This window comes from Brachypodium distachyon, chromosome 1 (assembly GCF_000005505.3).
Source record: "Brachypodium distachyon strain Bd21 chromosome 1, Brachypodium_distachyon_v3.0, whole genome shotgun sequence".
Lineage (NCBI taxonomy): Eukaryota > Viridiplantae > Streptophyta > Magnoliopsida > Poales > Poaceae > Brachypodium > Brachypodium distachyon.
The window spans coordinates 25,723,400-25,749,590 of NC_016131.3; the positions used below are offsets into that span (position 1 = coordinate 25,723,400).

Genomic DNA, 26,191 nt, shown 5'->3' on the forward strand with positions numbered 1-26,191 from the left:
AAATCCAGTCTTCCACGAGCGCAGCAAACATATCGATCTTCGATATCACTTCATCAGAGACTGCTTGGAAGATGGAAGCATCAGCACCAGCTACATTAGTACTTCAGATCAGCTCGCTGACATTTTGACAAAATCTCTCGGGCGAGTAAAGTTTCAGGAGCTGCGTACTAAAATCGGGATGGTCCAAATCAAGTCAAGCATGAAGAGCAAGGATTAGGGGGAGAATTGTGAGAGTAATCCTTGCTTAGGAATTAAGGCAGCAACCTGTAGCAGCTTGTAGGTTTTTCTAGAACCTGTGCTTGCATGTCTAGCTTAGGTAGTAACCTGTAGTAGCTTGTAGACCCTTCTAGAACTAGTGGTCAGCCACCTTGTACCCCTATATATATAGCAGTATGCAATACAAAGACTGAAACTTATGCAGCACAAATAAACCACCTAGCAACCTAGCCTGTGCACGTGAGGTGAAAGATCTTCTAGCAGCGAAGGACTTCTAGCACTTCTTTGGTAGCGGTGGGAACGACCTGCCAGAGTGAAAGGTGTGACCACGATGACAGCAACAGTACTTTAAAAACGCATTGCATAACTGATGGATTGGATACCTGAGTACAGCCTCGCAGATGAAGGCGGAATCATAGAGCATGTCGAGCTTGGTAGCAGGCAGTGCGGCCACCATGTCCATGAAGTTCCGCGCCACCACCATCACCTGCGGCATCTTTGCAGCACCTGTAGGGAGCATGCCAGTTATACAGAAAAAATCTGGGTCATTTTCTACCTGGATCGAAAAATCATGGAAGCATTCAACAGATACCATAACATTTAATTTACTTTCCTCAAATTAGAGATTTCGATAAAAAAAAACTACATGCATCACAGATGAGCTCACGGGCGGAGGGCGGTCGCCCTACCTTGATTTTTGCCTCCGTTACGAATTGGAGGTGATTAAGGAGATGAAACAGGGGGCTAAAGGGCGTAATTCATTCGTGAGGTGAGGGGAGGAGAAACGGCCGGGAACGAGAGAATCCGGGAGATCAACCAGGTGGCGGGCGCTTGCGCGAGGAGGAAGACGAGCGACGGAGCGACGGGGTTGGGGCGCTCGGCAGCGAGATAGTCCGCATTCAAGCGAGATGTAATTTTTTATTTTTCTGCAAACTATAATAACACAATTGACGAGGTTTGTCATGACTAACTATTTGATATACACATAGTACATATTCACGACACATCTAATTTCTTCGAATTTAACTTCAACATCTTTTTAATCTTTTTAATCGCGAACACAGACACAGCTACAGAAGGTTGCTTCAAAAATTTCGGTTTATCCATAATTCTTTGTTATCGTTCAAGTTTCTCTTAATCAATTGCACTTAGTTCGTTGTTTCGTTGAATAAATAAAACCATATCGATGTTCTAGAAAAAACTTTGGATGTCAGATCAAGTGAGTCTGCTCATAGTGGAAGTAACTTAGTTAGTAACATAAGATGCCAACTAGGCATTTTGGTGACATGACATGGTATTAAATGAAGAAAGATAGGAAGGTGGTAACTAGATATGTTATCATAACATCACACAAATCAAAACAAAATGAGTCTACAACCTAATAAATGAAACAATACATGACACCACATATATGTTACTACCCACTATGGAGGTGGTAACTTAGACTAGTAATATATACATGTTACTACTCTATGTTACTTTCCACTATGACCAGTCTGAATAGGCGAAGTTAGCATCACAGAAAGCAAAGATGTCAAGACCATCTCTGAACATTTGCTTGACAATCTTCCCGATTCACCACACCTCAAGAGTATATCAAACAAAGCAAATTTATTGAGCACCAGAAAACACCTCCAGGTTTCAACTCAGGGCGCAATACACTGTATTACTGTAACCTTGTGATACATGTATTCACACGCATTCGAGCAGTCAGCACTACATTGCAGTCTTGCAGGTATATAGAACAGTCAATAATGATGACTTCAAAACAGAAGCAAGGTGGATTCTCCCTTTGGCAAACCCACACAAACATATAGCACTGACTTCCATCACTGATGCTATATATGCAAGCTACTTATATAGAGCATACAAGAGAGAGTAAATAAATGTTGCTGATGGTTGTCAGGCTGTTCGCGCGATTCACCCAGAGGAAACATTTCTCATCTTGACTCGGTACACTTATGGTCCATATGAAACAGCTCTGCGGCGGTCGGCACGGTTTTGTTGCACATCATGTATCACCAGAACAGATCATTGTTGTTTGGTTCCGCCACACCAGGTCACTGAAGCTGCTGGTATATGATCAATATGGTGGTGGCGGTGGATAAACTCCGGGGTAAGGCGCTGCGTAAGATCCAATGTTGTAAAGAGCTCTAATTAGTTCATCTGACTGAGTTATGAAAACACATGAATTTGTCAGAGATCATCAAGATGTTACCAGGTGGATATGGAGATTGTGCTGCTGATGGTGGTGGGTAGGGTTGGCCGTATGGCTGTGGCGGGTACGGCTGCCCATATGGCTGTGGCGGGTATGGTTGCGCATATGGCTGCGGCGGGTATGGTTGCCCATATGGCTGCGGAGGCTGACTTGTAGGAGGATATGCATGGTGTGGGCATGGTTGCTGGGGAGGTGGAGATGCGTATGCGGAAGGAGTGGGATATGGTGCATGGCCAGGAGTTGGATAAGCTTGGTGCGGGGGTGCAGCAGGATATGCTGTCGGCGCTGGGTATGACAGTGAGGAGGCAGCATATGGCAAGGGTGCTGGCACTGGAGGAACAGAATGGGCAGAGGATGCGGCAGCACTTTTACCAGCCATCTTGTTCTTCTGGTAGACATAAGAAAACAGATGAGGCAAGGAGATACCAACAGGAACAGAGAAACAAAGATCAGTGATAGATCAGTCTCTCACCATTGCTGAGACATCGAAGTGCATAATGAGCCTCACTTCCCCCGCAGACCTGCAGGTACACATTATTATCAGGAAATTTGCAAAGAGACAGTGAGCATAAGGTATGTATGGAACAGGACTACTTCATATGGCGTGTCTGGAGGGGCCATGACGAGTCATCGTAGCCGCTTGTGAGTGCCTTGTGCAGCTGCACCCTACAAAAATGTTCAGTCATCATCAGCCACTTGATAACAATAATAACTAAATGAATGACATTATGATGTACAAACCTGCAGCTGCCGATGAAATCATCATTGCTGAGTGTGTTGCTGTTCCACACGATGATATTTAGCTCACGAAGCCCCTCAATGAGTGGTATGTGAAACTTATCATCAAAAGTCGGGTTCCTTCCCCCATCTGATTGCATATTAAAAAACAGTAAATTTATGGTGGTAAGATAGCTGCAGGATAAGTGTTATTTTAATTGTGGAACGTCCTTGAACTTTATCCAGCAAAAGCCACTGGTTAATAATTTGTTACAGATTACAAGCGAAGAACCTCTTGGAAATATTGAGGGCCTGGCTAAGACTGTTATATGAGAGTGTTGTTCAGGTTAGCTCAAGGATGAATGAGGGTGTATCTCGAATTGTGGTGTGGTAGTTGTAAGATAGCTGGAAAAACACTTTCTTCAGGTATCCTTTCAGTTCATTCATAGAGCACAACACGACAACTGGGAGCCGATTACACATTCAACTATAACTCACACAAGTTGTTAAACTATCCATGCCAGTTTGCTCTATCTTAGTCCTTGTAGAGATTAGGGAGGCCAAGTTGCAACTTTTAAAGAAGAGAGAAGATATTTTAAGATGGTAGAGTAATGCATTGCTTCAAAAAAGTTGAATTGACCAACTTCAAAACACGAGAGCAGGGGTGGAGACAAGCCCCAGGCAAGGGGGGCCACGGCCTGGGGCTTGAAATTTTTTCTTTGTTAAATTATGACAATTTGAAGTTTGGGCCGGGTCTTCCCCTCCTTAATTATCTTTTCCTAGTCATATACTCCCTCCATTCCTAAATACTTGTCGCCACACTAAAACAACGACAAGTATTTTCTTTGTTAAATTATGACAATTTGAAGTTTGGGCCGGGTCTTCCCCTCCTTAATTATCTTTTCCTAGTCATATACTCCCTCCATTCCTAAATACTTGTCGCCACACTAAAACAACGACAAGTATTTAGGAACGGAGGGAGTACACTCTAATGGCCCTGGTCTAAGCTATTTCCTGGCTCCGCCACTGCACGAGAGCCCTACTCGAAACATATAGTTAGATGCCAAAATTGTAAAGAAGGGGACAAGATTCCTGCGCCAATATCTGATCATTAGCCAAAATTGTAAAGAAGGGAATAAAATTGTAAAGTACCGGTGGTTGAATTTCTTATTTGTGCCGCATACTATAACACATTTCTAGGTCTCAAAAAAGGATTTGGACAAGTAGTAGATACCACTAGCGTGTACAACTGCAATATTATTCAGAGGGAGCGCATCAAAGTATCAAAAAAGGTGAACATATTCTTAAATTGACCTGAGTTATCTTATCCTTATGCCAATCTAGGGCGGCATGATTGGACAAGGAGACGTGAAAGAAATGAAATGGGCATCATATTCTCAGAGAACTAAACTAGCAGGGAGGCCGCTACCTAACAGATGGACTGCATATATAATCTAATCAGGCGATAAATCAAGTAGCTAGGCAGAAGTCTGATGGAACTGGACCCCAGCTAATACGACAATGCGTGCACCGAAACAGTGACCGGACCACAACAGAACAAGTAATGACAGCACTACGCGTACGAGCGCCCCCTCCTCGAGAACAACGAAGGCCTTGTGACCCCAATTCCCCACACCCACCTCGTGAACAACGTCTGTCGGCGCAACCACTGAAAGAAAGCAATTGCGCTGAGTATACGCACTAGATCCTCAAATGAAGAACCAAAACACTGCCATCAGATTGCTGCGCACCCACTGCGTGCGTGCGTACCTACACAGCCCCAAGTGAATCCAGAGACTGACCACACGGTTCAAGCACTTGTACCAGCCTGATCTGGGCCCATTTACACGGCCGAGAAACCGAAGCCGGAGCAAAATTGGAAGGGGGGAAGCAGAAGAAGAAGAGAAGAGCAGGGGTTGGGGGAAGGAATTGAGACAGGACGGATTATACCGGTGCAGGTGCGGGTGCGGAGCTTGGTGTTGGCGTACTCGACGACGACGTAGGGGTCCTGGCGCGAGAAGAACTCCGTGTCCCGCAGCTTCCTGCACCCCGTCACTGCCACACACACGAGAAAGACAAAATCAGAATCCAGACATGCTCGCTGGCACGGCGCGGCGGCGGATCCGCGGGAGGCGGCGGCGTTGGGGCGGGCGTACCTCTGAGCTCGAGGACCTGGCCCTGGATCGACGACGACATGGAGAACGGGAATCAAGGGTTGGGGGAGCGGGGGGGTGATTGAATTGAACCAGCGACGACGAGAGACGACAGCGACCTGCCAGGCCACCAGCTGCTATTAAAAGGGGGCGCGTCTGCTGGCACAGGCAGAAGAGGAGAAGACCATCTAATAAAAAATTAGAAATAAAAAGAAGAGGAGAAGACCTCTGGCCTCTGGGTCTGTGGGCCGGGTCAGCCCACACGTTCGCGCATGCCGTGGGTAATTTACACGCGGACTCTCATCTGGGTTCTGGAGATCCATTGGGCTCCATCCAATCCAGTACGGTGACTTGACTTGAACCCAACGGCTCATTAGCTCTCTACGGCCTTTGCGTGCACGTGATCCAGCCTTGATTCCCTCGTGACCCACGATGGTCCCCAAAACGCGTGGCTTGTGCTTAAAAAAGAAGAAGAAAGAACGCGTGGCTTGTGATTAAAAAAAAAAGAAGGAAAAGGAAGAACATAATAACTCATGGATTAGCGCATTAATCATGCAAGCAAAGCGCCAACTTCGCAAACTAAATAGACGCTCGAGTTTTCGATGGCACACTACTTAGGATAACCCCCCAAAAAAATATTTACGGGCCGAGTCGTCTTGCGGATTTTATTCCGTGCATTTTTCCGTTCTAACCCATAAAAGTTTTACGGGCCTGGTAATATAACGGGCCTGCTAGAGATGCTCTTGCAAGGATACTTTTAAAGAAAGCACCATACATATCATCGTGTTAGTGGTGACCAGCTGGTCAAATGCCAATCTTCATAGCCAAGTTGATCTATTATTAATAGACCGGTGATCTTTTTCGCAAAAAAAGAAGTTAATCTACTCCGTCCGATCCATAAAACATGTCACCCATATGGAAGAGCGACGACAGTGAGACGGCTGGGGGTGGCCATGCCCTTGTCAACTGGAAGATTGTGTACCGTCCGTTGTCCCTCGGCGGTCTGGGTATCGCCGACATGGAACGCTTTGGGAGGGCCCTTCGGCTTCCGTGGCCGTGGCTCAGGTGGACGGAGCCGGACAGACCTTGGGTGGGCTCCGTCCTGCCATGCGATAGCTCTGATATGGACCTGTTCAGAGCTTCCACTCGGATCACGATTGGCGACGGCAACTTGGCCCTGTTCTGGCTCGACAATTGGTCCGGTGAAGGGGCCTTCTGCTCTCGCGCCCCTGAGTTGTTCAAGATTGCCACGCGGAAAAACAGATCGGTGCACAAAGAATTGAGCAACGGGAACTGGATCAGAGCTATTAGCCGGCTTTCCTCCGTGGTGTAGTTCAGCGAATTCCTTGACCTGGCCCGGATTGTCAACTCCACTGTCCTTGACCCTGAAAGACCGGACTCCATCACCTGGATATGGGCCTCGGACGGAGTTTACTCTTGCCGCTCTGCCTACCGGGCGCAGTTCATTGGCTCTCACCCACGCTTTGCGGCCTTCAAGATTTGGGAGGCACATGCTGAGCCAAAGTGCAAGGTCTTCTCGTGGCTGCTCCTGCAGAATCGCATCCTCACCGCGGATAGGCTTGCCATTCGCGGCTGGCCACACGACCAAGTCTGTCAACTTTGCCTGGGGCCCCCTGAATCCGTGACCCATTTATGCTAGGACTGCCCGTTCACCAAGAGCGTCTGGCAGAAAGTTGTCCCATTGGACGGGCGTGGCTGCTGCCTCGACGTCATCCCTTGCCTCCATTGACGAGTGGTGGGATGCCTCCCTTCCCCACACTGATAAAAGTGCTAAGAGAAGAATGAGTGGCCACCTCATCTATGTTTGGTGGAACACCTGGAAGGAGCGCAACCGTCGTATTTTCAACCTGGTGCGTCTCACTTATGTCCAAGTTGCTCACCTCGCTTTGGAAGATATCAATCAGCGCAGCCTTGCCTTCGGCCTCCCCGCTGTTGGCTTCGCTCTAGAGCCTGACTAGGTGTGCTTAGTGTGTGGTACCAGGGTTTTGTGCGTTCCCCGGGTATAGGAAAAACGTCACCTCTTGTAAATAACTATTGCTTTCTTCTTAATGAAAAGGCAGAGCTCCTGCCGGTTCCTCAAAAAAAAAATGTCACCCATTTTGTATTAAATTAGTACAAAATTTATATTGAGTTAGTACAAATTTTGTACTAAGAGACAACACTTTTTACGAATCCGTGGGAGTATTAAAATACAGAGTCTCTATTCAGTGGGAGCCAAGTCATGACTTAAGTTGCTTCGAAATGTCAAGCTGTCCTACAATGTTGCAACATGTGAACCAAACATATCAATTCCATGTTCAGGTGGACCTACCAACGGCATGTGAGACAATCAACCAGCAGTTTCCCTCAACCTCAAGGCATGTCAACCAAGCAACAGGCGTTCAAAGAAAGGAAATAATTTCTTTTAGACCTAGGTTCAGACAGATTATAATAAACCATAGTATTGCACTTCAGCAATGGCAAACCAATCTTACAACACGATACACCTGCAATCAGCAGTTATCCAAGCACTTATTTGCAACAATAGAATAAAAGTTTTACATAGCAAAAGTCAAACATAACACGTAGCGATATAGAATACATTTTTGCTTAAAACGTCTGACAAGATCCACAACAAGCACACTAATTAATTATACTTCATCTTCGTCAGCATAATCGGTCGCAATATAGCCAGCTTCTTCAAAAGGGTTGAACTTGTGGTCCTCCAAGCTATTTGAGTTAGAACATTACGAAATCGGAATAATCGGCATCGTCCTTAGCTGTTGTACAACATTAGCAGACAATAAGAATCCGAAAACTAAGTATTTTGAGATGAAAGCATAACGAGAAATATACATGTAAAATGCACATAGATACATGCATGGTTCAATTTATGCGCAGTAGTATAAAAAGACGAACTAACAGGGGACTCTTAAATTAAAAGCCCTTTGCAATGAAGGAAAGTCAATCGTATTGATTGGAACCATTCCTTAAAGTTGTGCTATAATTCGATGTACACTAACTAATCTCCAACTATCCAATCATATTGTGAAGTCTGAAAGCGTTAAAATCGAATACAGAGAACAAAATCAAATCATCTTGGCCTAAAGATCATTGTCTGATTTAGAACTATAACAACTTTCCAAAAGCCTACGGGCCTGCTTGGAATTGGAATGGCTAACCATCCCTCGCACTAAAAAAAAGTAAAAAAAAAATTACAACTTTCCAAGCAGAGGACCTACAAGTTTTTGCAAGAGGTCGTATGGAAAGGAAATCTATTGAATTTGAATCAGTGAGGCCCTTAATAACAAGTTTCCTGAATTTACCTGTAGTTAGCCACGCCTCCCGGAGGAAAGGAATGCCCAGAATAATGGATAAGATCCTGACGTGCGTGATGAACTCACCGCCGGTGCTGAGGCTCTTGATGTGGAATACAGCCTCGCAGTTCTGTGAAAGGTAGCAGAGCATCTCAGCCCACACGGTGGCTATGATCTCCCATCGGTCAGACGGATCCGTGATCTTGCGCAGCTCCTTGGCGGCAGCGCTGGCACGGGAAGTGAAGAACCCACGGCCCTCGTACCCGTACATGACTACCTTGCTCTGCTCCAGGCGGCCCCTGGAGAAATGGCTCCTGTCAGAGATGGCTTTCCTGACGTCGCGCCGGAGCTTACCAAGCTCGAAATGCCCATTGCTTCCGCTCTTGACGCCGCATTTCCCGACAAGGTACATGATGTAGTCGGACATGTGCAAGCTCATGTTCCTGTATGGCACGGTGGTGCTGTCCTTGTCCATGGCGCTGGAAGTGGTGTAGAAGCACATCTCCGTGATGATGTGCCACATGAGGACGACACCAGCGATGGTTCCGCCTTCCTTCCAGGTTGAGCACCGACTGATCCACCGACTTCCCTTCCTGCGTTTTCTCCAGCGCCCACCGTGCCCACTGGCCGGTGAACGCGCTGGAGTCCCATTTCCAGTACTCATTCACGTGCCGAGTGGCCCCTGTGTCCAGCAGCTTCCTGAAGACGAACTCCTTGAGCTCAGGAGAGACTTGCACTGTCTTGACGTCAGACATGAGGCCGACCTTGAGCAGGACCTTGACCAACAGATTAGCTTCCTTCTCGTGGATGCACTCGCCAATCAGGTTGTATTGAGACATCTGCCCTGACCAAAAACTCTTGCGCATTGGATACACAAGCCTGGTCGTCAGACTGAACATTAAACGCTTACCCGGGAACCCTGCATCTTTGCCAAAGGGGTTTCTACCAGGCAGGTAAGGCCAGTATGATGAGAGCACCAGGAAGATGGAGGACAGGTCCAGCGCGACGGCACCGCCTAGCAGTATGTAAGACACCACGACGTCGGCTCTGACGTCGTTGGAGAAGTGCCCTTCAAGGTCAGCCTTGAGGAACAGCCCCAGCGCTACGGTGGTCGTGCCAAACGTGACAAACCGCTGGATGCCACTGGTGACCATGTTGAGGTGGTACTGAAGAACTCCATACTTGGTGTACATGAAGTCATAGATGAGTGAGAGCTGGATCTCAGCCAGCTTGTAAGCGATCTTGTGCCGGTGCTCCTGCTTCTTCAGGTCTTGGAACTTCTTGATGCTTCGGTCGATGATGTTGCCTTTGTGCCACATCAAGAAAGGGGTCATGTCTGTCAGGAAATCCAAGCATATCCGGACCCCCTTGCCGGCCACCTCCACGAGGCCCTGGTAATCTATCCTGCCCTTGTGGTCAGTGGCTGATAGATAATCATGGAGCCTCTGGAAATAGGACTGTGCATCGTCAAGGACACTGCCCTCCACGTTGAGCACATAGTCTGACAAGGTGGAGCTGCTCCCGGGCGTCATGGCGCTGCCGGCGGCCATCAGCGCCCATGTTCTCTCCGCGTATTTGATTGTCCCAGAGATGAACATGAGCACCATGGGCGCCATGAGATGCTTGTTGCTGACGACGTGCCATGACTTGGTGACGATGTAGATGGCCAGCAGGACCTGCGAGACGAGGCTCAGGAGGTGCCGCTTCCACAGCAGGCTGTCCTCCGTCGACAAGGCCGCGATCGTCTCCTGGCCACCGAGGTGGAGCAGCAGGAATGGCGTCCAGAAGAGCAAGAGCTGGTGCCGCGGCTCATCCAGGTGGAGCGTCAGGCGGCCCAGGGTGAAGGTTGCGACGTAGTCGGCCAACAGGTAGGCAATCTACAGCAGCAAGCTGAGGACGCTTGAGTGCCGCCGCTTTCGGATGGCTGGGAAGAAGAGGAGGAAGACTTGCAGCGAGAAGCTCACCAGCACCAGGCTTTGTATCTCCCACTGGTTCCATAGCTGTTCGGCAACTGGCAATGAGATGGCCGGCTGAGAGAAACCAGTGCTGAAAAAGAATATAACTAATTCAATCAACACAGATGAAGTTGAATGATGTGAATTCCAGTCACTGTATATATTCATATGAGCAAAATACAACTTTTGACAGAGAAATAACTATTTCTAAGACCATGCTAACAACCGTCTGATCCAATCATTAAGATTTGTGTAAATCCATACGAGTACAAATGATGAAAAAAAATCTTAACCAGATGGCTATAATCGTCGCCTGAGAAATAACTACTATTTCTAAATCGTCTGAGAAATAGACGCTCCCCATATATACAAGGTGTTACACTTAAGGAAATAAAACAGAATGTGTGTCATGTCTACAAGCTATACAATTAATGTAACGTCATACTTAGCTGGATGGCGTGCAAAACTACTCTCCAAAGGTGGGAGGCTAACTCTGGTCTCGGCCGTTCTTGATAGCTTGCCAACTTACTGCGATTTCAACTGAAAGGCTTGATAAAAAACTCCGTGCTTTTTTCTAGACACAGGACGACACATGTAACGGTTCACAACGTTTGGTGGCTTGGGAGTCACTTTCAAAACCAAAAATTTGGGTGGTCTTGGCGTCAAAAACTTGCAAATTCAAAATTCTTATTTGCTTTTAAAATTTGCATACAAAAAATTTGGGTGGTCTTGGTGTCAAAAACTTGCAAATTCAAAATTCTTATTTGCTTTAAAACTTGTAAATTTAAAATTTTATTGAAAACCCCTAGACTTCTTATCACGAGTCCCACCTCACGGGGGTTTCATAAAATATGTTTTAAGTGATTAGAGGTTTTACCTTTCAAGTTTTCAATAAATAGAGTTTTTCACTTGATACGTCCCCTGTATGCAAAATATTAGGTGAAAACCACTGTTGCAGTGCAAACTCCATAGAAACATGTTTAGAAGTTCAAAAAAATTCTTACAAAAATATCAAATGTCGGAGATGTGATATCATGTATTGGAGATGTGATATCCTGCAAACATGCAAAATTTCAAGTCAAATTCAATTGCATTAGGAAAGACTTAAAAACAAAAAATGATACAAATGAATAATGCCAGACAATAAAGAACCATTATTGATGCTCCCAACTGCTAAGCACAACTGAGTGTGGACATGAAATTTCATGCATATGAAACATCAGTTCACTAATATGTAATTTTTGTAGAAAATTTTAAACTGTCTCTACAATGGTTTCCACAAACGTCATAAAGGTGATTTTCACAAGATACGCTACCGGTTTCAAATTAATGTATTGTACTTGATCAAGGTAATCTTTTGTTGCTCAGACAGACTTTACTACTCTCATAATGTCCCCGCCTCCCCGGCCCGCGATCTACATATCCTGACCATTCATATATTAGATGATAAATACATATTAACCCATGGACTTAATTAGAAATGGACATTTTGGTCCATGAACTCGAAAAAACGCACGTTCAACATAATAATCTCATCTTGTTGGTTCAAAACAGTTGGAGGGATCAAATTTGCCACGTGGCGTCCACGCCACACCAGTCATGACATAGGTCAAGAGGGGAGATTTTCTAGGCGACGAGGGGGTTCTCACTCCTCAGTATGGCCGGCGCCGGTGTCGCAATGCTCGTGGCGGCCGGAGTGGGCTACCTTCTTCTACCCAGGAGCGGACCCACGTTATGGGCCATGGGGGCATCTGCCCCCACTAAATTTTTCGACCCAGTAGCATATGGCCCATGTTACAAGGAAAATGCACACACTAATCCCATGCATATGCCCCCACTCAGCCCATTTACACACTTTTGCCCCCTCAAAAAATATTCTCTGGGTCCGCCCGCCACGTTCAAAAACTAAAAGAAGACGTTGGGGAGCAGGAAGAAGAAGAGACTCAAGAGGTCTCTGCTGTGACGTGGAATTGGGCTGATTATTTTGCAAAGACACATCCAAAAAGATCACCTACTCTTGGTTGTGGTCCTAGCTGGTGTGACGTTGAGAGTGGATCTAATTCCTCCCAAATTATTTTTGGGCTAAAGCGTATCACTGAGACGAGATCATCGAGTTAAACGTCTCGCGCACTAAAATGTGCATTCTGTCCGAATTTGTAGAGTAATGATGTATTACACTTTAATCAGATTGGCTTTGTCGGATCGCTCTAGTTGGAAAAATTTACCATTGAATATTTTGCACTCCCTTCGTCCCATTATTCTTGTAGTTGTTTTCCTCTGGTACACGGAGAAGGAGGTTAGGATAATCTATGTATGTACGGTAGGGTACTATACTACTAATCTAAGTTTATCTGCAGAAGGGGAGAGGAATGAACCATACATGCATTGCATACTTTGCAAATATGCGATGTGCGTGTGCTTTCTGCTCCGATGTGAAGTCTGGGTTAGTTGTATATATATATAATTGTGTGACAGAGCTGAGCTTTTCTTGCTACAGTATATTTACACCCCCCCATTTTCTCACCAAACATAACCCAAGGCATAACACCTACTCATCTGCTATCTCATCCCTCAAATGACCAACATGGTTTGTGACCGAATATATAACGATTAGCATAACGATTTAAAACCGCCAACGTGCTTAGGAGGCGGCGCCAAACAACAAGAAACCCAGGCTCAAGGCTTGATGCTCTGCGGTATGCATGATAACTGCAAATCAAGCAATCTCTTAGTTACCTCATGTCGGCGGCTCTGCGCGCGATTGAACGCTAGCTAGCGTCGATGACTTGCAGGCTCGTTGTTACTCTGTCTCTCTCACTCTCCCCCGACCTCACTTGCTCGAGGTAGCCGCCGCTCACGACAGCAGGGAGGCTAGCTCGCACTTAAGGATCGATGGGATATGATAAGTTGAAAAGGTAAGAACACCGCTAGGGTTGGAGGCAAAGAATCCTATCCTTTTTTCTGTTCTTTTTTTTCCGAGTGGAAAGAATCCTGTCCTTCGCATTTGAAGGAAGGAAGGAATAAATAAAGAACGGTAGGGCTGCTCTTATCTGCGGCGAACCCGGCCACTCCCTGGTTTTTCCTTTTTTACGAAACCGCGCCCGGGTGTTTTACCTACCTGGGTTGCAGAAGGGCTTCGCCAATAATTGGCAATGTGAGGGTTGCAAAATGCAATCAATTTTTTGGCAACAAACCAACAAGAGCAAAAAAAGAAAAAGAAAAAAAAAATCCTTGGTTGCCAACTCTTTGGCATGGTTACTGTTGCCCTTCCAGCCAAACACACCCTAAATACTGTCTAAGGGAAGAAATTTCATAAGAAATTAGATGATTATATTCTTAAGGAACTTTTCCTTTATAGCGCAGTTTGATTTGCAGGATTGGAAACCATAGATATCTATGGACTAGTTTGCATGCTATTTCGAAAGAAAATTTTCATGAGCCCGACCTCATGGATTTTTTTTGTCTTTATGACAATTATGAGTAGCACATAATCCTTTAAGCAAACTCTGCATTTTTCATGTGGTGCAATCAAACAGCTTATACCGCACATTTTTGTATGTAAATTCTTGTATGATCAACATGACATGACATTCTGATTCTACGTTGTTCCTATTACTATGTTTTTAAAATCCTGCGAATCAAAGATGCCCTGCGAGGTTTTGGTTAAATGCACCGTGTCTTCTTTCCTCTACCTTTTTCATTTTTCGCAGGGTCATTTCCCTCAGGAATATTCGGTTAGAAAAGCAGGAAATTCACTTTAAGAGATGTGTTCCGAAACAATGTACCTACGTGTACACACAAGTCTAGCCAAGATTTGTTCTGCTCCTTGTCTGCAATTACAGCGTTGTTCATATGTGAAAGGGACTATGATCAAAAAATAAAAATGTGAAGGACTGAGACTGACAGACGTGACATAAAGGAGATAGGGAGGGCTCAGAGGTTTAGAAACTTCCTGGAAACTTTCTTACGGCGACCGGCTCACAACGGAGTATACTTCGTGTAAGCCTTGTTTCGTATTCGTATCCATTTCAAATTGAAAAACACTAGAAACTTCAATTGGTTGTTTGGTAGGAACTGTTTAGAGAAGATTATCCCTAGATTTTCTCCACAAAGCATTCCATTTTTTAACCAAATTAAAACAATTATCATACTAATGTTTTGGATTTTTGAGAGTTTTGAATGAACATCCAAACACCTGAAATACCGAAACAATAGTGACTAAAAAAAATACATTAGCACCAAAGAAGACCTAAAATGTTTGTCCGTCCACGACTTCATTTTGAGGCCGGTCTTCATCCTCTCACCCCTAGTCAATAATGCTCATTTCTTCATAAAGAAAAGCAATGCTCATTTTTTGGGTCAATCATTCCAGTGCTCGTCAGGTTAATTTCTGGGCCCCGTCAGGAGCGGAGGCAGAAAAAGAGTACAGGGAGGGCCAGCTAAAAGGGGCAGTTTATTAGGAGGGGTCAAAGCATACAAAACGAAACTTATAGGATGCAGAGGTAAAGCAGGGACTTTACTAGAAATTTCAAATCTCAAGGGGGCCAAGGCCCATGCTGGCCTGGGTGCTGCCTCCGCCCCTGGGCCCCATGGGTTATCCATGAGAACGTCATTTTACTAGAAAAACAATAGCAAATGCCGAGAGACAAAAAGATGGCCAGTGGCCAGTAGCAGCAATGTAGAGAGAATGGTCTGAGGTCCGGTTTTTGGATTTGGATTTAAGCTGTTGATTTTATTTTGTTAGACGATGATATAAGAAAAAAACCAAACAGAGGTGTTTCTGTGGCTTATGTAAGCAAAAAATCGAAGCCGCATTTAAACCTAACCAAACAGGAGTTTGGAATACTGAAACAAATTTGTAAGTTGGAAATCCAAGTTTTGCTACACGAACAAATCCATGACGATGATTGAACGTGACATATGCTTGTCTCGATAAAAAAATCGATAGGGGCACGGGTTTCAGGCCCATTGCCATTTGATTCCTGCACTTATTCCGCGTGGAGGACCATACCAGCAACTAGCAGCCTTGTGCAGTTGTACGTTTGGAACCCAGGGTAGCGTGATTGGCAGGGAAGAAATATACATGCTAGGCTTGCTGTTGCTGGTCTAGCCTAGGTTTGGTGTTTGATAGGGACGATGGCTTTTGAGTTTTGATGTTTTCGTTAGCCTGTTGCTCGTATGGTTGTGAACCAGTTATATGCCGTAGGGGAGCTAGGAATTTCTAAATACCTGAGCTACAACCAAGGTAAACTGTACTGGACTTTGAAGTATGGGCTATGTCTTGGTAATCTAGAAAAAATGACAAGTTAATACTATGAGTAGTTTGCACTAAAACAGCGACAAGTATTTAGAAACGGAGTGAATAATATAATTGGGCTACACCTCGGGCTACTGCAGCCCCATTTGTGCCCACTTGCATGGACAGATACACATCTAACGGCAGCGGTCCTAGACGATGGTCATGCGGCGGACGTGGTCTATCGTCTACGTGTGGTTTCACTGATGCAGCTTGGGGTGCGGGTGTCCGGTTCGTGCGGAGTTGCAGTTGCAGTTCGAGCATGAGCGGTGCATGTATGCTGGGGTGGCGCTTTCGAAAGGTGGTGTTGGTGGTCTGCTAGGTGTGGCGGCCGATGAAGATTTTCAATGTTTAGTGTGTCTGTCATTCTGCCGTGCAGGATACTGGTCGTCAGCGTTGTGTTGGCGCAGATCTCTTGGAGGGCTGGTTTCTTCATCCACACCGGAGTGTCACATGTCTGTTGTCTTCATGTTCCTCCCATGACAATCACGGCCTTTTCTCTCTAGTATTTGTGGGAGGTTGTCTGCTCTCGGCAGATTGGTGTTTGAACTTGGTCTATTTGTGGTGGTGTTTGTGTGGGATTGTTCCTGATTGTATCGGTTCATCTGATTTTACGTTAAAAAAATCGAAACAGAGGGCATCCTCTGGCCTCTGCATCGATCGATATGCGCAACCACCATATCAATAAAGCTTCAACAATGTATCAACCTCAAACTTACAAGGAAGATAAAAATATGCAACATATCATTCATCCTAAAGCCCAAGCCTGGAGCGCCGTCCAAACCAGTTGAAGAACTTCCGAGGCACCGTCTTCTCATGGTTGCACCCAAATTACAAACTCCTTGGCCGTCAACGGAAGCAGTAGGGACCAAGTACGTAGCCAGTGCGCAGTCCGAACAAAACAATTGGAAAAATAAAATTCTCGTTAAAAACCTAGCCACTTCTGCAATTCCGTAAAGACCAACAAATCGCACAAGTCCGTGCAAGGATAAGTGATTGAAGCAATTTCTCCAAACTCTTGAGCCAACGCCCAAACATATTTGTAATACAAGTAGAACGCGATAAATTAGATGTCACAAAAACAACTCTCCACACGTACAAGACTTGCATAGGACACTAAAAAAAATACATATTCGGGTCATTTTCTTTAATCTACTTTAGCTGAGTCCCTCCTTTTCGAAAAAAAAAGGCCGAGTCCAAGAGACGGTGTAAGCTTTTTCAAAGAAAGTGCCACCCATATATTATGATATTATGGGAGCCAACACACTATTAATGGAAATTGATAATCAAAATACCAATTTGCAGAGCCATGTCGATCTAAAGCTCCATAGGCCGCATTCTGCAACACGGTCCCGATGGGCCCGCCGGCCGAACCTATAAATGGAACTACATAGCCCATTAACCCAAAGTTGGAATCCGGCGGTGATCGATGCTTCTGAGTATCCAGACCGTATAAAGACAATAATGGTGCGCAGACTTGGGCAAGCACTTGGGCACGCACCATTGTCAAACTTGAGCTCTACTTCTTGATCTACAAAACTGTTGTCGCCGTTAGATTCTTGCCTAATCATGCATCCACGTCAGCAATTGTTGTTTTATTTCTTCTAAAGTAACCGAACCTTTTTCCCAAGATAATGAAAGCTATATTGATCCCATTATCGTATCGGGAGACACAGCCACAAAAGTTCATCCCTAACCTCTACATATCCAAATAGCCAAAAGTACAGATATGATTATCAACAAAACTAAAGAAAAGAAAAGAAAGATGGCGTCTATCTGAAGACTAGATCATCGGTCCTGGTGGGTAAAGAGCTATATATTCATACCGTGGCATAACTATTTACCATCATGAAATATGTTTTCACAGTGGGTTTGATTTAGTACATATTACTACTAATATATTTTGCCACAAGTTTAGCCAAAGTTTGATAATCAACAAAACTTATACCCCCTTCCATTGATAATAGGTGTCTTGGATTTAGTACAACTTTAATAACTTCAATGGGCATTCTCATGGGTACAATCACCAGTTTAACTGTAGCATCTATCCCTCTTTCAACATTATAGATCCCCACGCCCGACGGCGGCCTCCTCCCCGATTCCTTCTAATGCCGCGTGCCACCACGCGCTGCCGCCCACCACCATGCGCCACCGCGTCTAGAGAGAGGAGGGGGGGAAAGGCCGAGGGCCACCATGGCCGGAGACGGAGGAGGCGGGCTGATGGGGATCGCATCCATCCAATCCTTCATGACGTTGCTGTGCATGGGGTCGGCGTTGGCGGCCAACCATGCCTCGGTGGCGTCGAGATCGTACGCCGGCGTCGGCGTGGGGCGTGGAGAACCCCAAGGGGCCGCAGGCCCATGGAGAAGCCATGCCATCGACGGCGAGGTGAGCAGCGAAGCTGGTGGTTCCGGTATCGGCGCAATTCCTTGGCGGATGCGAGACTCCATGGCGGCTCTCTGGTGTCCGTGGCGAGCACGGGTGGAGCGAAGCCGGTGGTTCCGATATCGGCGCAATTCCTTGGCGGATGCGAGACTCCATGGCGGCTTTCTGGTGTCCGTGGCGAGCATGGGCTCCACCCGTGCGGGTCCGGCGGTGACTAGGAGTCGAGCGGCGTCGACCACGGTAAGTTCGCCAACGGCGAGATGCTCCATGGTGTAGGGACTCAAAAGAGCCAGAGAAGATTTTGGGTAGATCGTAGATCTCCATGTTTCTCACCTTTCTTGTTCTTCTCTGTTCTTGCTTTGATCTTGCTATCGCTCTCTAATGGAAGAGTCTAGCGTGGTTGATAACATGTTGTGAAATGAATGAATGAAAATGAATCTGTGTGTTTTCCATTGAATGATGATCATGTGTTTTCCATTGAATGATGATCATATATATAAAGGGGAAGGGACACCAATACATGCATTGGTGTCCCAAGTTTTGGGAAAATTGGACGAACAGTTATAATTAATAATTAATTCTAATTGATCGTAACTAATAATTCTCAACACGAGGGAGTAGAAAAAAGAGGGGAGTTTAACCCTAGCATCTATCCTTCGTTCAACATTACACAAATTGGCACACATATTTCCCCAGAACGTAACATGCGTGGCCGTGGCCCTTTTAGAGCTAACGAGTGTTCGTAGAATCTGTGAATCATCTCCGACAAAACACCCAGCTTGAATTCAGATCAAAATATTCGCACAAAAGCCGCCCAACAGTGAAGTATAACTGATTCATCATCCATTGCACCAGAATCATGTCAAATTTTGTTGGCTACCACTAGACATCGCGTGATATATTCAGAATTACATTGAATTGTATGTATGGGCTACCCATTAGCCGTTGATCAGCAAAAAAACATCAAATTTTATGTCGGCTTGGGAGTGTTCTTCAGTCAATATATATACATTCAGCAACGACTACCAGTACACAGGAAAGGGAGTTTACCATCAGAGCTATCGGCTTGAATCTTTCTAGCTTATTCCCAATACTTTGTTGTACAACAATACTTGCCTACCCTAACACTAGAAGAACAACTAATCACTCTACAATGCCGGTTGCACAAACCACAAGAGACTAACTGTAGGCCAAGATGATGATGATGCCTTCTGCTACTCAAGAACCATCCTCGGATGTTCATGCGCATTCCGGTTGATACGCCTGAACCTCAGCCCCACATCATCGTCATCTACAGGAATCAGAGCCTGGTCCTCACCTCCTGGCCCTGGAGTTTCATCAGATTCGTTCAATCGGAGCGAGTCCTCACCAAAGTTGTGCAGCCTGCGGCCAATCAGATAGCGGTCGTCCCTGATGGAATTGTGGAGGTTGGTGAACCAAACATGGAACCGCTTGCCACAGAAGAACAGTGTGCTGAATATCAGGCAGCCAAGCCAGGCGAAACGGTAGACTGCCGAGTTCACAATCAATGGGTAGCCCAGCACCGGGAAAACACCCCTTGCAAGGACATATGGAACACACAGTGCAGTGAGGAGCTTGGTGACGATCGGCGTTATGATTTCATGCAGGACCCATAGACCTTTCAAACGGGAGAAGCCATCCTCTCTTACTCTCTCAAACTTCATTCTCCAGCTTTCATCTACTAAAGGTGCCATTTGATCCAGCATAACCTGCAAACAGTACCCAAAAGAAACAGTCAACAAAAATAATAATTCATACTCCCTCCATCCCATAATTCTTGTCGAAATTCCTCGCAAAAAAAATTAATTCTTGTCGAAATACTACATGTATCTAAGCGCTTTTTAGGAATAGATACATTCATATTTGGGCAAATTTGAGACGAGAATTATGGGACGGAGGGAGTACATTCGAATAGTTGACTACCCATGTCTAAATGGTTTAAATAACAAGTAAACTGCACAGGCACTGATGGTTTTAAAGGGACACACGAATCAGAGATTTGCAGTCTTACCAGTCTAGTCCATATTTTCAAGAATATTAATCCGAGAGCCCAATCCTGATACAATAGAAACACTGGGCTCTCGTCAATAGGCACTCTCATGGGTACAATCACCAGTAGCTCAAAAAGGAGTCCAATCAACACAGGAATAACAAAGATCTGAAAAGAACATCTCTCATGGTTAGAAGCAGAGTACAGGCCTAGTCAATTATAGATCAGCAATGATAAAAGCAAAATGAGATGGTTGGACCAAAGTAGTAGTTCAGTCCAGAAGAATTACCCATATTGATAGGAGAGCAGAACTCTTCAAAACAATAGAGCACCACTTGCAAATTTGTTGTACCAGGAAGGCCAGACGTCGCGATCTAATGTAGTCAATTGCATATCTGGTTCCCGCTGCTGCACTCCAGATGATATAACAACCGATGCTAAAAGAGAACAGATCTGGTAGAGAAACAAACAAGTTCACCACATGTTTAATAAAGTTATATTGGATTAACCTCGTAACATGAAAATGCACATAGCAAACAATAAGGTATGCAGTGCAAACATCAGTAAATTACCATTACACTTAATGCCATGTGTGATTGGCAGGCGGGGAACAGCCTCAAAAACCAGACGGCCAAGTGAGATAGGAATAACAATCATTCCAGCATTGAATATTAATAGTGTCATCCATGCCAGTACAAGCAAGAGTACAATCCGGAGAGCGAAGCCGTACCTTCAAAAAGGTAAAACTCGAAAGATTGAGCCACAGTTTAAGTTGATATAATCCAGGTATTTTTCCAATGCAACACTGCTAATTCCTTGAGCATAAATCAGATTTCTCAGCATAAAGGAGGGGAAACTTCAAGGTAATACTTCATGTCCATCAAAATATACATTTTACTGTTCAGAATTAGTTGCAGCAAAAAGAAACTCAATTATGTTTGAATCTGTTTAGCTCTTCTGATATAGGAGTATGAAGATCTTTTTTTTTGTGCAGTTTCAAAAATGAATGAAAACAATTATTCTTTTACAGATATCTAGATATTATACTCACTCTGAATCTCCTTGATCATCTGCTTCAGATTCTTCAGCAACATCATTAGCTTCGTTTGCATTACCCCTGCCATCATTATCTAATGCAGCATGCTGTATCATACGCTGCTCAAGCTGTAGTGCTACTGCTTCCCTCCCACCATGTAACCTATCTCTTCTTTCTGCCCTGACATTCCAGTTCTCTTGCCCACCATTTTCTTCTGGTTTTGGCAGCAAGAAATCAGTTAAGCCTAGTGCCCAGCCAATCACAGCAAACCAATGATGCAACAGAGCTTTAATTGTTGCACGAGGCTTGAAATGTTCAATCGCAAACGGGATGCATATTTGGAACAGAAGCACGTCGACTGGAATCTCAGTAAATGGGTCAAAAATGCTGCAATACCATGGAAACAAAAATATAGGTGTAAAATAATCAGGTGAGTCAAAACAATCTTAAGGGGAAAAGCCTGGATAATCTAACTCACGTGATGTCCAGAGGGAAAGTTGAAGGAGCAACTCGCATGGCCAGTTTGACAGGTAAGAAGACCAGCATCACAATCAGGCTTCCATACACAGCAACAGATAAAAGAACTCGTCGAGCATGTTTGTGTACAGGATCATCAATCAAGTCTCTAAACGGATTGTAATTTGGATCAGCAGGGTCCCGTAAGAAATAAAGGACTCCGTTCCGCAGCACCTACCATGGAAAGGAAAAACAAACATGAGAAACAAGCAAATATATGACATCAAAACGAGAAGTTAGTGGATTAATGGAGCTATCAGAATGATTGAAATTTGAGCAATACCCCTCGAAGAAGACTGACAAATATGCTTATTTGGAGCATATACACAATCCCAACAAGCCAATGGATAGAGGAGCTCGCAAAGGGTGACATTGTAAAGAATTCAACTCTTTGAGCAATTGTTGTGCCCAACATCTTCAGAGTGCAGACATCAAGCCACCAACCACACATAAGGGGGAATACACCAAGTTCAATCACCAGAAGGAATGCAACTTTGACCATAGTCATGAGATGCTTCATTCCAGAAAAGAACTGCCTGCATAGAGATGGAATGGCCTCTAGTATTGCAGCAATACCATAGAGTCTTCCAATGGTAAAACGTTCTCCGCGGGCGTATCGAAGTAAAGCCAATGATCCGATGTACAAAAACACAAGGCAGAAGATGAACATGTATCCAACAGCAAGAGTTGTCAGATCAGAAAGGTAAGATGAGCCCATAGCAGTTCCTTTCATCACACTGTTCTTCGCAGCCCCCTGCATTACAGCAAGACCAGTGGCATTTATCTTCAAGGATTGAGTAACCACCTCAATCACATGTCCAATGACACCTTCATTATGACTGTCGGAAGAGAAATTCTTCATGGCATTAAATGCATTATTTAATGTATCATTAGCCAAGGAAATAGCAGATTCTGTGAAGGGCATCATTTTAGCGAGCATGGGGCTAGATGCTGAAGAGAAGAACCATGATAAATAGTACAGGACAATCCTTCCCAACGAGAATGGTACAAAGATCACGACAATGAGGAATATAGCATTGCTGGCCAAAACCTGAAGAAAAACATGTATGTGAAAGTTAGAGAAAAGGGAGAAACAGAGAAACTCAGCACAACTGCAACAGAGCTTGAAAATTATCAGGTCATACATGATGGCATTTTTAAAGAAGAAAATACATAGGTCACGAAAATAACAGTGTCGAACATCATGTTAAAAGAAAAGGCGAAGATAAGCTATCCAAGTGGCTAAATATCTGGAACATAGACTCGAGGTTCGCTCGTTCACGATTTGCCACCTCTGAATCAAAATCGATGGAAGGTGTACATCTCTGGTTCGTGAAATCGGTCAACAGAGTCGTGAATCCAATGATTCTGATTCACCATCGGAGTTCTAATGAATAGTTTATGCTATTCTTTTACTATGTGTCAATCTACTTTAATGAATGCTTGTTTTAGTAATTATCCTTCCATTATTTCTGTTATCACACCATGCAGGGAAGATGAACATTTTGTTTGCAGGAATAGAAAAACTGAATAGTTGAATCAGTACATGCAACCCATGCAACATTGTCTTCTCCAGGATTAATTATTAGAATTATTTGGGGCCCACCTTCAGGAGAGCACATAATATCATTCCAATCACAGACCATCATCTTCTTCGGTAGACATCTACTGTCTCATCTATCTTCTCCAAATCCACCACGACCTCCTCTCCGAGCATGCATTCCACAACATGCTAGGTTCTACTCCCTCCGTCCCACATTAAGTGACTCAAATTTGCTCAAATATGGATGTATCTATGCCTAAAAGAGTCTAGATACATGTAATAAAATGTCACTTAATATGGGATGGAGGGAGTATGAGAAAAAAAACCATGAAAGAGAGGGAGCTCTCCTACAAGCGTGCAGCCACGGCAAGCTGTCTGCAATATCTTCGCCGTCGTTGCGTGGTTGGCCTCGGACGCCCAGGGCATGCTGCTGCAATGTGCCTTCGTGATGCTATAGCACAAGTTTGGCTAGACACCACCTTTATTTTGGATTTGAGTTTGTCACTGGTTGTGATTCCTTTTTGGGTTCGCTCGATTTCGACGAATCGGAGTGCAAATTCTGACTGATTGAAGTGATTTCAATCCCCAATCCAGATCGGGGTTCGAAGCCCCTTTCACTAAGTCCGTAACTACGCTCTGGAGGGGGCACAATCAATATTATCAATACAAAGAAGTCCATTCATTCAAGCTTTATGAGAAAACACTTTAGCGGATCCCTGTTAGTGAGAGTTTATATTCATACGCAGATCTAAACTTAATCTTATCACTTCCCAACTGGAATTTGTTAGAAAGCAAGAAGAGTTCCTAGTAGTTTGAATAGCCATAACATGAACATATAAATCGACATATTTGTGCAGGCACATGTTAATATATATAAAGAAACGCATTTGTTTACAGGAAAAAGAGATCCTTACTGTTATCGCGTTCTCAACCAAGTGGAATACTGGACCTTGCATGCCTACGAGTTCATCAAAAGGAACATCCTCTGCACCATCGGCATCATCCAAACCATCTAGCATCTGCTCAACTTGAGCTTCAAGTCGTTCCAATCGAGCAGCAACGTTTTCTGCATTTCTCCTCAGAAGTTCACCAGCACCAAGTCCTTGGGCCTCTGCCAATTCGTCCATGTTTCCATCTGCAGCAGGAACCCTATTATTAGGACCAGCTAGCCTTCTGACAGCTCGAGCACCATGCCTTTCACGGCCTGCGTCATCCCTATCAGCTTCATGTCCTCCAAGTTCCCTCAAGTGCCTTATATAGTCCCTTAAAGAGGTAGCTCCAAGAAATATAAGGACAATAATAGCCGAGAGAAGAAAACCATGTAGGCAATCACTAAGGATCAACTGAGCGCTGATGTGACTCAAGAACAGCCTTTGTGCTTCACCAAAACTTCTCACAAATGTTAACCTCCAGATCCAATAGGTAATGAAGGGGATAATCATGAGCCAAACTGAAAGAACAAAGGCAAGGCGGAGGACAAACTGAAACACATGGCATGCTTTCATTCCAACGCCAAACACAAGCTCTTGGAAAGGAAGTCTCGTTGGAGCATTCTGAGCATATACAGGCGAGAAAGAGAACGCATGTTTACAGACCTGCAAAGCATATAAGCTAGTTGATTAAAACTGGATTCAGAAAACAAATAGGTGCAGTACAACACTGTCCTCCTCCTCCTCTTGGTTCGAACCGAGCCATGATCATCATCGTGTGTTCAAGTGGTGAGTGAAGCCCCAGCACCTATAAACCTAAAACTAACTTGGCCCTCAAGATTATGATGCAAAGCAGTAACTAAAAGGATAGCGTGGTGATGCAAAATGTAAATCTCTTGTACAAACCAAAGTAGAGCGGAAGCTAAATGAGTTCTACTGTTCAGCGGATAAAATTCAAGAGCTATTCCATCGACATGGTTCTCAAACCCTAATCACGAATTCTAGCAACCTAGAGCAGTAAAAGCCTTCCTTCGACGCATAAAATTAAACATTATCAACAGTTGCCCTAACCAGGTATATGATACCGACTGACCAATTTACCCTCGAAATCTACAACCCACAGTGGAAGCTCCCCAACGAATCAGAGCCAGCTCAGCAGCCCCTCAACCGGTTCCACCGCCCAATCGAATAATCCCTAAAATACGAACGGGACCGAGCTGAAATCGACGGGGAAGGAGGGCTAATTACCTCGCACTGGCGCGAGTTGCTGTGGTCGAGCCACTGGAGGAGGCAGTCCTGGTGCACGAACTTGATGCTGCCGCTGCAGGCGCACGGGTAGCGGAGCGGGTGCTCGTCGTCGCCGCGGTTGCGGCAGATCCGGCACACGTCCCCTTCCTCCTCGTCGTCGTCGTCCTCCTCTCCCCCGGCGGGGGCGGGCGGCAGACGCGGCTCCTCCTCCTCCTCCGCAACCACCGGCCCGCCCGCGGCGGCGGCGGCGGCGACGGCCGGGTCCACGATCTCCGCCATGGCTGGGGTGCGGTGAGGGCGATCGATCGCGCGGGGGAGGCGGAGGCAGAAAGGGGGGCGAAGAGGCGGAGATTTTTCGCTCGCCTCCTCGCTAATAACGCGTCCGTCCGTCACGAGGCGGTCGGCTTAACGGGTTTCGGGTCTCGATTTGGTGACGGGTCGGGTGCAGCCGGATAAGGGATGGGTTTTACATGGGCTGTTTCATCTGACAGACTCCTATATGGGCTATAGGCCCATATGTCCTAGCCCGACTTGGAATGTGGGCTCTTGCCGACGTGCGAGTGGGTTATTCGGAATTTTAAATTTTTCATAGACCAAGTTTTTGAATTTTTCAAAACGAAGAGAGTACATATTCTCGAGAGCCGTTTGTCC

The 26,191-nt window shown here is 45.2% G+C and overlaps 3 protein-coding genes and 1 long non-coding RNA gene across 4 annotated transcripts; 1 reads left to right on the plus strand and 3 right to left on the minus strand.

Moving 5' to 3' along the window:
* Positions 1-1,810: 1,810 nt before the first annotated feature.
* Positions 1,811-5,479, minus strand: LOC100827651 (U1 small nuclear ribonucleoprotein C). The gene is made up of 7 exons (XM_003563241.4): positions 5,308-5,479; positions 5,102-5,206; positions 3,176-3,302; positions 3,029-3,100; positions 2,907-2,955; positions 2,435-2,822; positions 1,811-2,340 (listed from the first exon to the last, which is right to left on the minus strand). The coding sequence occupies exons 1-7, from the start codon at positions 5,345-5,347 to the stop codon at positions 2,300-2,302; spliced, it is 822 nt and encodes a 273-aa protein (XP_003563289.1). The 5' UTR covers positions 5,348-5,479; the 3' UTR covers positions 1,811-2,299.
* Positions 5,480-7,748: 2,269 nt separating this feature from the next.
* Positions 7,749-13,583, minus strand: LOC100831190. The gene is made up of 5 exons (XM_024457870.1): positions 13,313-13,583; positions 11,581-11,631; positions 10,586-10,667; positions 8,631-10,498; positions 7,749-8,084 (listed from the first exon to the last, which is right to left on the minus strand). The coding sequence occupies exons 1-4, from the start codon at positions 13,315-13,317 to the stop codon at positions 8,972-8,974; spliced, it is 1,665 nt and encodes a 554-aa protein (XP_024313638.1). The 5' UTR covers positions 13,318-13,583; the 3' UTR covers positions 7,749-8,084; positions 8,631-8,971.
* A 3,962-nt stretch (positions 13,584-17,545) lies between these two features.
* Positions 17,546-18,714, plus strand: LOC112269713. The gene is made up of 2 exons (XR_002961620.1): positions 17,546-17,672; positions 17,940-18,714. It is a non-coding gene; the product is annotated as an uncharacterized LOC112269713 (long non-coding RNA).
* Positions 18,715-19,117: 403 nt separating this feature from the next.
* Positions 19,118-25,819, minus strand: LOC100827964 (probable E3 ubiquitin ligase SUD1). Its single transcript, XM_003563242.4, has 9 exons — positions 25,541-25,819; positions 24,278-24,958; positions 22,104-22,871; positions 21,783-21,994; positions 21,320-21,691; positions 20,841-20,998; positions 20,558-20,721; positions 20,290-20,436; positions 19,118-19,987 (listed from the first exon to the last, which is right to left on the minus strand). Exons 1-9 carry the CDS (start codon positions 25,817-25,819, stop codon positions 19,472-19,474), a joined length of 3,297 nt encoding a protein of 1,098 aa, XP_003563290.1. The 3' UTR covers positions 19,118-19,471.
* Between the last annotated feature and the right edge of the window lie 372 nt (positions 25,820-26,191).